The 12,696-nt window shown below is 37.9% G+C and overlaps 1 protein-coding gene across 1 annotated transcript in view; it reads left to right on the top strand.

Annotated features, from left to right (window-relative positions):
* Window positions 1-301: 301 nt before the first annotated feature.
* The window catches only part of LOC139135784 (protein SSUH2 homolog), a 31,198-nt gene continuing 18,803 nt past the window's right edge, over window positions 302-12,696 (top strand). The window contains exons 1-7 of the mRNA XM_070703483.1: window positions 302-567; window positions 2,098-2,244; window positions 3,260-3,326; window positions 4,936-5,065; window positions 6,940-7,000; window positions 8,139-8,326; window positions 11,161-11,264. Of these exons, the coding sequence (XP_070559584.1) occupies window positions 534-567; window positions 2,098-2,244; window positions 3,260-3,326; window positions 4,936-5,065; window positions 6,940-7,000; window positions 8,139-8,326; window positions 11,161-11,264 (731 nt within the window). The 5' untranslated portion in view covers window positions 302-533. The remainder of the gene's footprint in view (window positions 568-2,097; window positions 2,245-3,259; window positions 3,327-4,935; window positions 5,066-6,939; window positions 7,001-8,138; window positions 8,327-11,160; window positions 11,265-12,696) is intronic.

Genomic DNA, 12,696 nt, shown 5'->3' with positions numbered 1-12,696 from the left:
GATAATTAGTCTTTTGCTCAGATTTACAGTTAAATGACTTCAGACTGAGAATGCAGCGAATCATTTTTATCTCCCAGAATATTTCTGAACACTGAAACTGCTTTTTGACGGGATTGATACTTATGAAAATTAAGTGACCCCCCTCTGAGCTGTTTGAAAAATACATGACCCCCCCCTTTGCAGTTTTCAAATTTAAGGTGACCCCCCTGGATTTGTCGGCCCACCCCCGACCGTAATAACTGAACGCTCCCTTAAACAAATCTACACAAGTCACCTCATCTCTGTGCACCACTGACATGTCATACAGGGCGCCCCCTAAACTTGAGGAGACGCCTTGAATTTTGAAACTGAGCGTGAACACAGTGTTACTGAGTGTACTGCGTGATTGCGAAATAACGCCGCGTTTGTTATATGCTGGTGCTCAAGTGTAGAGTATCATTTCAGAGGTCTAAATTACTGAGAAGAAGAAACGTAGTCTGATCTTGCTCTGCGTCACTTGCTTCGATCACGGCAGAGCTCAGACAACATCGAGAATGGCTCAGCCGACTGCTCCTCCCTATGACCCCGGTAAGTCTATGGTAGCTCCTCCTACGCTGTGGCCGTGGAGCCGTTTGCTAGCTTCTTTCGCATACGCACCGCGCACTGCTTTGTTCTTCAAGGTCGTGATATGTGTGGAGTGACTTTATAGATAATAAACGGCACCCTGCAATCTGTAGTGTAGGCTTGGCTCAACCATGGATGTTTTACATCCATTGACAACAACTTGATCAAGCCACAAATATTCCTGTTGAGGGAGCCGCCATTATTATCGCGGGGGTTGGGGTTGAGGTTGGAAGATAACCGTAGTCTCGGACATCCTGGAATTTCGAGTAGCGCCCCATCTCACGTGCGAATCTTCAATAAGATTTGGGTTTTGGGGACTGATTTTTCCCGATGGATGGGTTTTAGGAACTGACTTTGTCTGATGGATATGAGAAAATTCATGATGCAAAGGAATCAAATCAAATGTGAGCACATAGTATCCTTGACTGTATTTGTAGATCATACCATTACAGTACAGGGGTGGTAAACTGAGTATCTGCTCAAGCAAAACAGTCATCATTTGAACCGAAGAAATGAGCAGGTTTTTTTCGGTGTCCACTTATATCTTCTTGTGAAATTTCTCTACTTTGAACTTTATTACAGTGTTTGAAGTGGAAAAAATTCCAAGAACTATATGCATTGTATAGGAAGAAAAGATAGAGATATAGATAGAAAAGATGGATTTGCTGAGAAAAATCATCAGAAAATGGGCTTGCAGTCAAAAATTTTGCCACCTTTTTAGCACCTTATGCTAGATATAAGTTGTTTCCTTGGAATTCGGCTAAAATAAGTGCAGATGAAGCTCACATTTTCCTCTGGCAGTCAGGCACAGAACTGAGCAACATTGAGAAGCACACATGTACATGCCAGACATACTCTGCAGTAGAAGCAGTGTTTTCTCTGTATGTTCACCGAAGCGGGCAATTTCTGCCCCATTCATCAAAATTAGGGGGCAAACTTGACATTTGAGGGGGCAGTATTTTTTAATGCTTACTAATGACATTAGGCCTAAACAACATATCCTATCAAAACATGAACATAAAATGCATGGCACTAGTATCCATAGAGACTGAAGCACAACTATGTCCTTTACTGTGTTTTCTTTTCGATGCGTCCACGTTATGCACATCACCAAAATTAAATGAGAGGCGATATTTTGACTTTTCCGGGGGAATATTCTGAATAGAAATAACGGCAAATTTACAGGTCACTACACTGTGCACTTGGGTCATCATCATACAGACGTATTTGTGTGCTGTGTTTTGTGCGCGATTTTCGCGCAGTCAGTAATTTTTAAAGGGCAGAAAAAGGCTCGAAATGCGCAATTTGTGCAATCGTGCAGTCGAGAGAAAACCCTGTAGAAGTGGTGGTGCTGATGACACAAAATGACAACTTTGATTTGGCAGAGTGCAAGGTTGATTGCTTTAAGGCAGGTATAAAACATTGAAATGTAACATTTAAATACTGGTACGTCTGTGGCCTTTTTACATGTCTTGTTTCTTTCGATTTCAATAGCATGGAGTTCAGTACCAACAGATGACCTTTCTGATGTTGAACTTGATGATGATGAAATTGATGTGGATATTCCTGATGAAGAGATACCCCCTCCAGATATAAGTGAATTAGGCGCCCCTCCTGGATATGAAACTTTGGGTTTCACAGGTAAATTATGAATTATTATAGCTTAATAATTCAATATCATCAAGCAAATGCAAAAGAGAACATGGAAAATGTGATGTAGAGAACAACTTTTACAAGCAAAAGATTTTTGAAAGTAAAAGAGGCATTAGTTACCAATATCTTTGAGTTTGGATTGAACAACCATTTTGAAAGCAACATCATGGTATTACATCTGCATTGTACCGGTACACTGCTAAATGGTACCTCAGATATTGACGTGCAGTCCACTTAACCCTTTCACCCCCAGTTCCCTGTATACAAGTCCAACTTTACCATAGAAAACAATGGATTTGGGACAAACCATGGTGGTGAAAGGGTTATGGTCACCACCATACTATAAGTGTAACAGCTACAAGAGATGGCTATTTGTCTTAAAGCTACTGAGACAACCTATTTCCCCTTGCAAAATTTAAATCTGTACAGTTCAGTGGATGCATCAAGGTACCGGTACATGGACTTTAACATCGTCGTAAACCACATGCCTCTTTACGGCAACATTTACTTAGCGCTACCCGTTTTGTGTAGGTCAGCGGAGCGGAAATTATGCTCTGGCTCGCGAGAATGGGACTTTAAAAGAACCAAATCTACATTTATTTAGTGAAGATTGCCTGGCCTGGCACTCACTCTTACAAAAACAGATGTGAAATGCCAAGATTCATGTCTCTTGTCGTTAAAAGTAAGTCATTTCCTTAAAATTGTGTCAAAGAAATGAAGCCTCCTAAGACCTTCACCTGATGACAGTTAATATTCAGCCAAATGCAAATGAGTAGTTCAGATTAAAAAGTGCCACTTCTGAACTATAACCAGACTTACACTGTTAGTTACCCTTTTCCCTGATCAAACTTCAGAATCCATGCATTGCATTTCCTATTGATCAGCCGTTATCATTAATGGCCAAGTATAGTTGTCATCATGGTTTCTCATAACCGCCATGATCAGTCTATTCCAGTTGGTCAATTAAAGTAAGATTAACCAAAAGATGACATATTTCTTACAGATTCCAGTGTGCCTCCTCCCTATTCACCTCCATTGCAGACAGACAATTCACAGCATCAGTTTGCAGAGTAGGTATTCCAACAACAATCCATTTATGAGGAGTAATTGTCCTCTGACCATGCACTTTACAACTCCTATGAAGAGCTGTCTCCTGCATGATATCATGCCAGACTTTTGAACATCGTTAAATTTTTGTGAAAAAATATACATTCTGTGAATCAATAAGTTAAGATAAAGTGAAATAAAGTCAATTAATGTATGATAGTGATGCACATGATTGCATATTTATACTTAAATTAATTACTAACAGTAGTTCAATTTTTCAACACTTTAGGTGATGCGATGTTTTACCAGTACCATTAGATAACGTCCAAACATTGTGACTTTACAGCTGCTTGCACGGTAGAATCTAGATAGTTACGCAATTTGCTGTCAGGCATTTGACATATGTTCTGGCACATCCAGATGGAACTTTTGAAATGTATATATGTAATCAATAGCAAGTATTTGGTTGTAAACTTTCAACTAAACTCAAGCTTGAACGAATGAAATCAGAAATTTTGGAAAAAGGATCATATCAATTTAAGCATGCCCAAAACCTTGTGTTAATAATACCAATAGATCTATTGCAGGGCACAGTGGAAGTTTTTACAATTGTACGCAATGCCCCAACGTTAACTCAGTTGATATATGGATATTGATCTCATGTTATTCACTTGGCTTTTTGTGTGAGTAGTGACAGTTTGAAGTAATCTTGATATCTTGAGGATACCAGATGGTTGGATGAGCAGTGGTTTTGTTGAGTTGTGGCTCTACACAAATCAAAATTATTGTAATTGTTTTGTTATATGTTTTGATCAGAAAGTGTTTATAATTATAAAAAGAAACAGATAAAGGGGTTTCCCACCCTAGTGAGTGTTCCCTAACTTATATTATAATTTCTTCTAGAAATAGGCTGTTTTTAGCTTCGCTATCAGCAGTGCAAAGCGTATCTACGGTAATAGGTTTTTATATCCCAACATCTCGTTACACATTTTTATGTATCACAAAATGTTGTACTACTGGTATATTGTTTGTATACCATTAGATATGCTAGTGCGCTACCGGCACTACATAAGCATTCTTTTGACATACATGTGGTTTAACATGCAAAAATAACGTAACAATCATTTTGAATACACTGTTTCTTTCAAGTCATTTCATTCTTTTGGGTGCATCGTTGTTGAGTTGGCACAGAACAAAGATTAATTATTCGGTAGATTGGCACGGCCCTTGTGGAGGGACTGAGAGATGGGTATGCCGGGATGATGGTTCCGTATGTGTGATTTCATAGTGACGTAATTACTGATTGTAGGTATGCTAATACAGAATGAGGCTTGATTGGATTTTCATACTTCCAAACTTTCATTTAGGGGAGGGGGAGGAGGGTTGAGGCCAAACTCAATTAATTATCCGTGGCCCCTTACTGTTGGAAAGACAGTTTTCACCTAAGCTTTGTTGTTGATTATCAAACCTTTCTGAACTCTGAATCAATAAGACAGGACCGATACCATTGGCAACATCTTATAACCTGAAAACTAAGTAATAAGTCATGGGTAAACTATAGTAACAATGTGAGTCTTCATACATTGTGACTGATTTATCATCATGTATCCATATTTCGTTCAACTTGTCTAGTATCATATACCTCAGTGAAGATGATGCCAGAGATTCGCTATTGGACTATGTAACTGAGCATTGTTGCTATGGTAAAAGAGCTGCCCGTGAAATGAATATCAACAACATCCTGCCATCAAATGCTCTACATGTAAGTAATGATTTTAGCTGTAATGTGCTCAAACTCCTGAGAGAGAGAGAGAGAGAGAGAGAGAGAGAGAGAGAGAGGGGGAGAGAGTTATTTTTTAAGACTTATGCTGCTCTGATATTCTAAAAAGTCTGTGTGTCACATACCATTTATTCCAACTGAGTTTCCGGCTAATTCACAAATATCCTATATATGTGAAGCATAGACCGTGGAGCCAGCTCCAGTGTCCATGTGTGAAGTTAGTTCCAATACTTAAATCAGGGCATAAGTTAGCGCAAATTGTTTACGTTTTCACACAAGACTGTGGTGATTGCACGCATAAAAGTACAAGTTGTTGCGAGCACTGCACCCCTATTGTGTTTGGTACATTAGAATAAACCCACACACTATTGTGATAGTTGCCAGCTATAAATAGACATTGACAGTTGCTCGGCAACGATATCTGTATTATTACTTTGCTTGCTCCCCTGATTCTGAGGTAAAAGTAACAATATTGCAACAGGTCATGGGTAGGTCAGTCTGTAAAAAAGTTGCCTAAAACATTGCAAAGTTTGTCACTTGTTGTAAGTGTGGATGTGTGCATGATGTTAGCAATTAGTTGATATGCATTCCATTGACCAGTGTCGAGTGTGAACATGGATTTTCCTGCCAAAGCCGTATTCAGTCAAAGTTCCGAAGCCGTCTTGGTGAAATCCAGCTACAAACACTGATGTGGGTATCCATTGAAGGACCAGACATGGCAGTATTTGACTTTCATAGAGCTGGGGAAATTTTCCTTTCCCGAAAACAAAGGCGTTAATTATCGATCATGTTTCTTCTGCTGCCAGATAGGTCTCACAATCATACTTCAAGAATTGAAAAAGTATAGTAGATAGCTGCTCTTCCAAATCCAATTAATGATGTAAAATGAATTTGTCTTGTTATAGTTGAACCTTTGTTTTTGCTGCAGTCTATTTCTAAGCAGCGGTATTTCGTTTGAACTTCATAGCATTGACGTCGTACATATGCATGACAAAGAGCAAACATTTTGATTTACTAGTATGTATCAAAATAAGACAACGTAGACTGGTTGGAGACGTGACCTGTTGCACATTGTTTTATTAACGCACTTCTTGTGGTTTTTTCCTTGCATTTCCTGTTCCCATCAGCTTTAAACTGAGAAAATTCAGAAAATAAAAAGTTGTTGAATGAATTGACGTTTCACTATTTACCATTGCACACTGATGTATATGTACCATTGCATATGTGGTGAAGGTCAGAAAGATTTGGCGATTCCAGTTACACTGGGAGGGACGGGCGGCAGTACATTGTGTTTTATTGTACTCAAAAAAAGTGGGTCTGCACGTGAAAAAATGTAACCATTGCGTGCAATGCACGTACAAACTACCGGTACAAAGCCTAGCGCCAACCCTGTTAAATGTCTTGTGATTCTCCCCCTCTCATAAATCTTTCAGACAAAGATCATTATTCAACATTATTCAATACAGAACATCATTATTCAACATTATTCAATACAGAACAATCTGTATCATTGTGATGGTTATGTACAGGGGACTGTGTACCGGTAAATACCACCAATTTGTCACAAATCATTATAGGAGTGGTCGCACAATCTTAATTTTAAAATAAATGTATTCATGATATCAAATTTCAATGGAAAACAGCCCTCCAATGCCTTTCCACCATGGTAACTTTACTTTGCTTCATGTGCTTTGCTCATTCAGTGACCCCAATTTTAACTCAGTGTGCCCCTATTTTAACCATTATTGGTCACTGTGTCCCACCTGTTCAAATCCTGGGCAAAATACTGTAAATACTCATATATCTTGTGAATGCCTCTGCTCAATATAATTTATTTTATTTCTATCGTATACCAGTACAAATTGGTCACTTTTACTGAGGACCGCTCCACAAAGCATGCATTTAAACCGTACAGAGGTAAGTGATTACCAGTAACACTGTTACAACATGTGCACAGCAAATACAATCAGGGTCTTTCTGGTAAATCGTTTTGAATTTCATATCATTTTCAACTGTTATGTATCTCTTTGCATCAGTGATTGATAATTTGTGGAATTATATCAGCAAGAGGTTCCTTTGAAAATGTAAATCCTCAATGTTTTCTCATGAACATTTTTGTAAGTGTAGTTATTGATAAGATAATACTTTATTAACACACAATAATTCTAGGATATTTAGTATAGGATAAAGCCCGAGTACAAGGGCTCTTCTGCGGCCTCGACATTTTATCGGCCGAGACATTTTATCGTAGGGTTGGACTTTATATACCAGAAGAGCCCAAGTACGAGGGTTTTATCCGACTTAAAAACTATCGCCCCTAACTGATATATTTTCGTTTTCAATGTGTTTACGTCAACCGTCCCCTTTGTCAATGTAACATGTTTAGGATATGAATTAAAACTTTTATTTATGAAATAGCCTTCCAATGTAATGGAACATCCTATAAATACCCTAGGGCACATTAGTTTATGTTTGTACCACCGCAGATTTTGTGTTGCAGCTGGTTTCCACTGTGTTACCAAATTTGAATATTAGGGAAAAAACGTACCAGATGTCTACAGAATATGACATGTTCACTTTTGATTGGACAATACTTTACTACGGCGCTGTCATTCGTTTCTGCAATTTGGTGACCAAGGCTTGACATGTAAACAAAACACCCTGAATTGAGCACTCTGATTGGTCAATCCACAGTAGATAGTTTTTAAAAAAGGGTTACACAATAGAAGAAAACAAATATACATTGTACATACAAAAGAAATACAAGGAAAAAATGTAAAAATCTATAAATAAAAAAATGAAAATAGCATAAGCATACCACACATTACATGTATTTAGAAAGAATAGATCTTACAAATGAAACTATATAAAATTACTCTACAGCCTAGCACATGTACCGGTATAGTATAATATTGCTGATATTATGTGGACAGTCATTCATTTGTATGCCCAGCATGAGAAAAGGAAAAGTGCTATTATATTCCATTGAGACTAGATTTACTATCAGTGAGATCAGCTGTGATTTCATTAACTTTTCTCCAACTTTCCATACCAGGTGGAGAAGTTGATGGTCCAGAAAATGGCACACCACCAGGTCCTTGGGAAATTCACTGTCGACCACAAGCGTTATTTTATGAGGAGGTCTGTCTTATTGAAGTTCCACACACAGCTGTGGTGAAAACTTGTCACAGATGTAGTGGCACAGGGAAGATCACCTGTAGTAAATGCAGAGGTTCTGGGAAGGTAAGCTTTTCTCTTTAGCATTTATCAATGATTTGTACAATAAATTTTAAGTTTACATTAGTCAATTTTCTACAGTCATATGATTAATTGATTTGAGGCAACTCACGACTTTAACCCTATATACCAATACTCACTCTAAGGGAAGTATTGTGTCTCAAGTTGGCCTATGGATAGATTGAGCCAATTGTAAGTATCTAAATAGTTTCAAGCTAAACAAAAAGTCAAGAAAAGCTGGAGTAAGAAACACACAGAGACATACAGAGGCATACATTTCGCCCCCAGTGTCAAAAACTTAGGAGTCACACTCGACTCTCACATGAATATGTGTGAACATGTGCAGAAAATTTGCAAAGCTGCATACATTCAAATTAGACAAATTAGCTCTATTCGTCACTTTCTCTCCTTACAGGCTACTCAAACGTTGGTCTCTGCACTTGTTCAGTCTCGTTTAGATTATTGCAATTGTCTCCTCTCTGGTTGCCCTAAACAGCTTATAGACAAGTTGCAAAGAGTGCAAAATGCTGCCGCTCGTCTCGTCTGTAATGCTAAAAAGTACGATCATGTCCAACCCCTTTTGCAAAAATTACACTGGCTGCCTATTAGTTCTCGTATCCACTACAAAGTTGTATCTACTTGCTTCAATTCAGTTACGGGTACAGGACCGCAATATCTCTCTGAACTTCTACATCAATACACTCCAAAAAGACAACTCTGTTCTTCCTCAGATTCTCGACTTCTCAGTATTCCAAGAGTTTCCACAAAGACTTTTGGCGAGAGATCTTTCTCTTACATTGGCCCTGCATTATGGAACAAACTTCCTTCTGACCTTCGCCACTCCAGCTCTACCCTTTCTTTCCGTCGTTCCCTCAAGACTTTTCTCTTTAAACAGTAGTTTAACCTTTTTCGTTTACCTAGTCTCCAGTCCCGGTGGTTCATTCATTTCCTCTGTTATATTTTTTTTTTGTTACTATTGCGCCTAGAGCTCTGTTCAGAGATTAGGCACATTACAAATGTACTTTATTATTATACAGCATGCTAATTAAACTTTAAGTTAGCCTGACAGTCTGAGACTGACTATCACCCCTAGGACCTTGAGTTTTGTCATGTTGATAGTACTCATGACCAATCCAAACCATATACTGGATTATTTCTATGGTCCCTATGTTCTTTCAACCAGTTTGTTTCATTCTACATTTTTGGTTTTTTTCCAAACTGCATTTCCCCAAGATATTTTCTGCTAATCATTGATGCAAACTGTGGACTGTAGGAAAATGAAAATTTGCTCCAATCAGATTTGAGATTGTCAGTGATGACAGTGTTGGGTTAGGATTTTTTTTGCCATAGCCACACTTTGCTGACGTGGTAAAAATGATAAAATATTTTTAGCCATAAGCAATTTTTACTAGGCAGACCGATCACTTCAGTTCAATGCACAGTTTACACAAAAAAAGTTAATTTCAATAACATCAGCACTGTAACATCCACATGTGTTTTAGAGTAAAAGTTGTGCTTCAAGGGGAAGAGTACCTTAAATTTTTCTGTTGATTAAACCATAATGTTATGAAAGACATGACCCATCATGAGATTTTGTTAAAAGGGTGCCAATATTAACATGCTTGTATTCTTGGAGCAATTTTTCCATTTTCGAGTCATAAATTTTTCTCTGAAACCACTTATCAAATGACAAAAACCTGTTCATTCTGCATCAGAATCAGACTCTGATTGTGATACTAAAGACGGTGCGACCGCTGACATGGATCATTCGCTTGATGACACTGACCATCATAATCAGGTTCTAACCTTCACCTGGAGAGGATCAACATCCTCAGTTTAAATAATCGCAATCATACCAATCCATAATCCAATAACACTAGGTCAAAATTTGTAAGACAATAGTTGTAAACATAGACACAAAACAGCACAGAACAGACAGTAAATAGACGGTACACAAACAAAGTCAAATTCATGAAAGAAAGATATATGGACCTCTGGCCAAAAGACCAAGAAGTGATGTCAGGTGTTTCGAAAATAGTAAGTGCATCCTGCCCCACATGTGGCACCCGCCATATATCAATCTGTAAGTCAGATAGGTAGTGGTCACTAACTAAGGCCCCATGTCACCGATGCCATCAGTGATCATTTGTCGAAGAGAGATATTGTATTTATCTACCAGCTTGCGATACCTGCCAAAAAAGCGATACAGACACTAAGTATTTCAAATTTCCTTCAATTTTCTTTGAACAGCCTAGAGTTATTGACTAAAAAGGACAATTAAATGTATACTACAGTGATATCTGTGAATCGGAAATGCGTGTTATGTTGATACATGATTTGCTAAATCAGTGCCTATTGTGTTTCATAAACTGTAACTGGAGAAGTTACAGTTAAAACAAATTAAATGATAAAATACATCTTGCACTGAGATGATACAAAACAGAAGGCAAAACTTACAAAGTTGGCAATCTGTTAAATCATGGTAAGGTGTCAAAATTAATCAGACTTAAAGATGGTTTTGACATACTTTGATATTGACGAAATTCATCTCCTCATCTAAAAAATAGAAAGAAAGATGTCTTTGCAATGATCAGACTACTGGTTTACCTGCATGCTTCTGTTCTTTTCTGGTGCTGATACCGAATGGCTTGACTTGCACCAAATACTTGGAAAACTTGATGACTGTACAAGCACCTTTAGTTCACAGTAGACTGCAGATACAAACATTTAATGATGAATGTTGCCTTTTGACATGGAACAGCTCTTCAGAAGTGAGCAGTTGCTGTAAGCATCAGAATTTATAACTTAATCACATATTAGGTTCTTCCTTTTTCATTTAGGTGAAATGTTCCAGCTGTGGCGGTAGAGGTCGCAAGACATATCGTTCCAACAATAGAACTCATACAAGGAGCTGTTCCTCATGCCATGGGTCTGGTAAAAAAAGGTTTGTTGAATTTTCATTTTTTTGCTTTAATAATTTTAGAAATTTAATCTTTCACAAGCAAATTAGGTGAACTAACATACAAAAGCCAAATGTAAAGGTAGGTTAGAAGATTTCTCAATATTCATTTCACAATGATTCAGTAACTTGCATTGATAATCATTTTTGCATAAGGAAAACCTTGTAGCCATATGTATATTGGATTGCATCGAAACAAAAGGGGCACACAAAATGGACATCAGTGTGTATTGTCCCACTACCAACTTCAATAGAAATGCATTGGTGAACAATAGATTAGAACATGATAAACTGTAAGAGAGTGGCTGTTTGGTGGCCATATTGGATTTTACTGCCAAACGAGCATAGAGAGATCACAGAATAGTACAGAAAGCCAGTCACACAGAAGCAGGGCCCAGGTTTTCATCCCATAGGTATAAAGATTGCTGAAGTACATAATCCCCTGTAATATTACATGGGCTTTCCATCAAAAGTTTTCTTCAGTTGTTCACTTGGTCAGCTAACCACTTACCCAAATTATACAGATACATACATTAAATTGCCGCCCTTAGTTGGTTTACAAGACAATGGGAAATTTACATACACAACATTTATTATTCCAGCACATAAACTACCGTACTCGTCCGAGTATAAGCCCCTGCTCGTGTATAAGCCCCCCTACTGATTTCAGAGGATTTTAGAAAATGCATTACATCCGTGTATAAGCCCCTACCCTAGTGTAACTCAAATACAGAAAGGTTAGGAGAGTATATTTGGTCATTTAACTTGGTAAAATTACTTTTAGACAATAAAGAAACTATTAAAAGATGTTAAAACAATGGGAAACTGGAGTTCCCTTGACAGCATCGTAAGGAAAATGACACGTTTTCCCAGTACTATCTTGATTCTTTGACCCTACTCACCCCCGTCGCCTAAATAGAATAGTCTCACTCACGTCGGCCATTGTTCATTTTCATGCACAGCCACGATGTTTTCATGCTTGAAACATGCAGTTTCTTTTGTTTGAAGCAATTATCCTTTCATTTGTGAAGACTTTTCCTGGTGACTATTACAATTTTCACTGCTATGTTGTTGTTTTCACAAGATGTAGACAGTTTGATACTGGAATATTGAGTTGCCTTTCCGTGTAAGCAATGCATGCCTGTTCACATTACTGTTGATCAGCAGCATACATGACGTCTTTGTTTCAAGTTTGGGGGTTTTTTGACGCTGAATTTCACCAAAATGTCACTTCTGTGTTCAGAGATTGTACAATCAGTTTCTTTGGATGTGTAAGTCGATTTTGAAAGCGATAGAAAGATCGAGTGGTGTTGAAAAAAATCGTGCATAAAATTAGCATAAATTATGCGTCCATGCCAGATAACATGGGGTTGCTCGAGTATAAGCCCCTCCCCTAGTTTTACAGCTGTTAAGTGTT

The sequence above is a fragment of the Ptychodera flava genome, chromosome 6, assembly GCF_041260155.1.
Source record: "Ptychodera flava strain L36383 chromosome 6, AS_Pfla_20210202, whole genome shotgun sequence".
Taxonomy (NCBI): Eukaryota; Metazoa; Hemichordata; class Enteropneusta; family Ptychoderidae; genus Ptychodera; species Ptychodera flava.
Note: the sequence above shows the minus strand (reverse complement) of the source record. Positions and strands in the feature narration are given on the sequence as shown.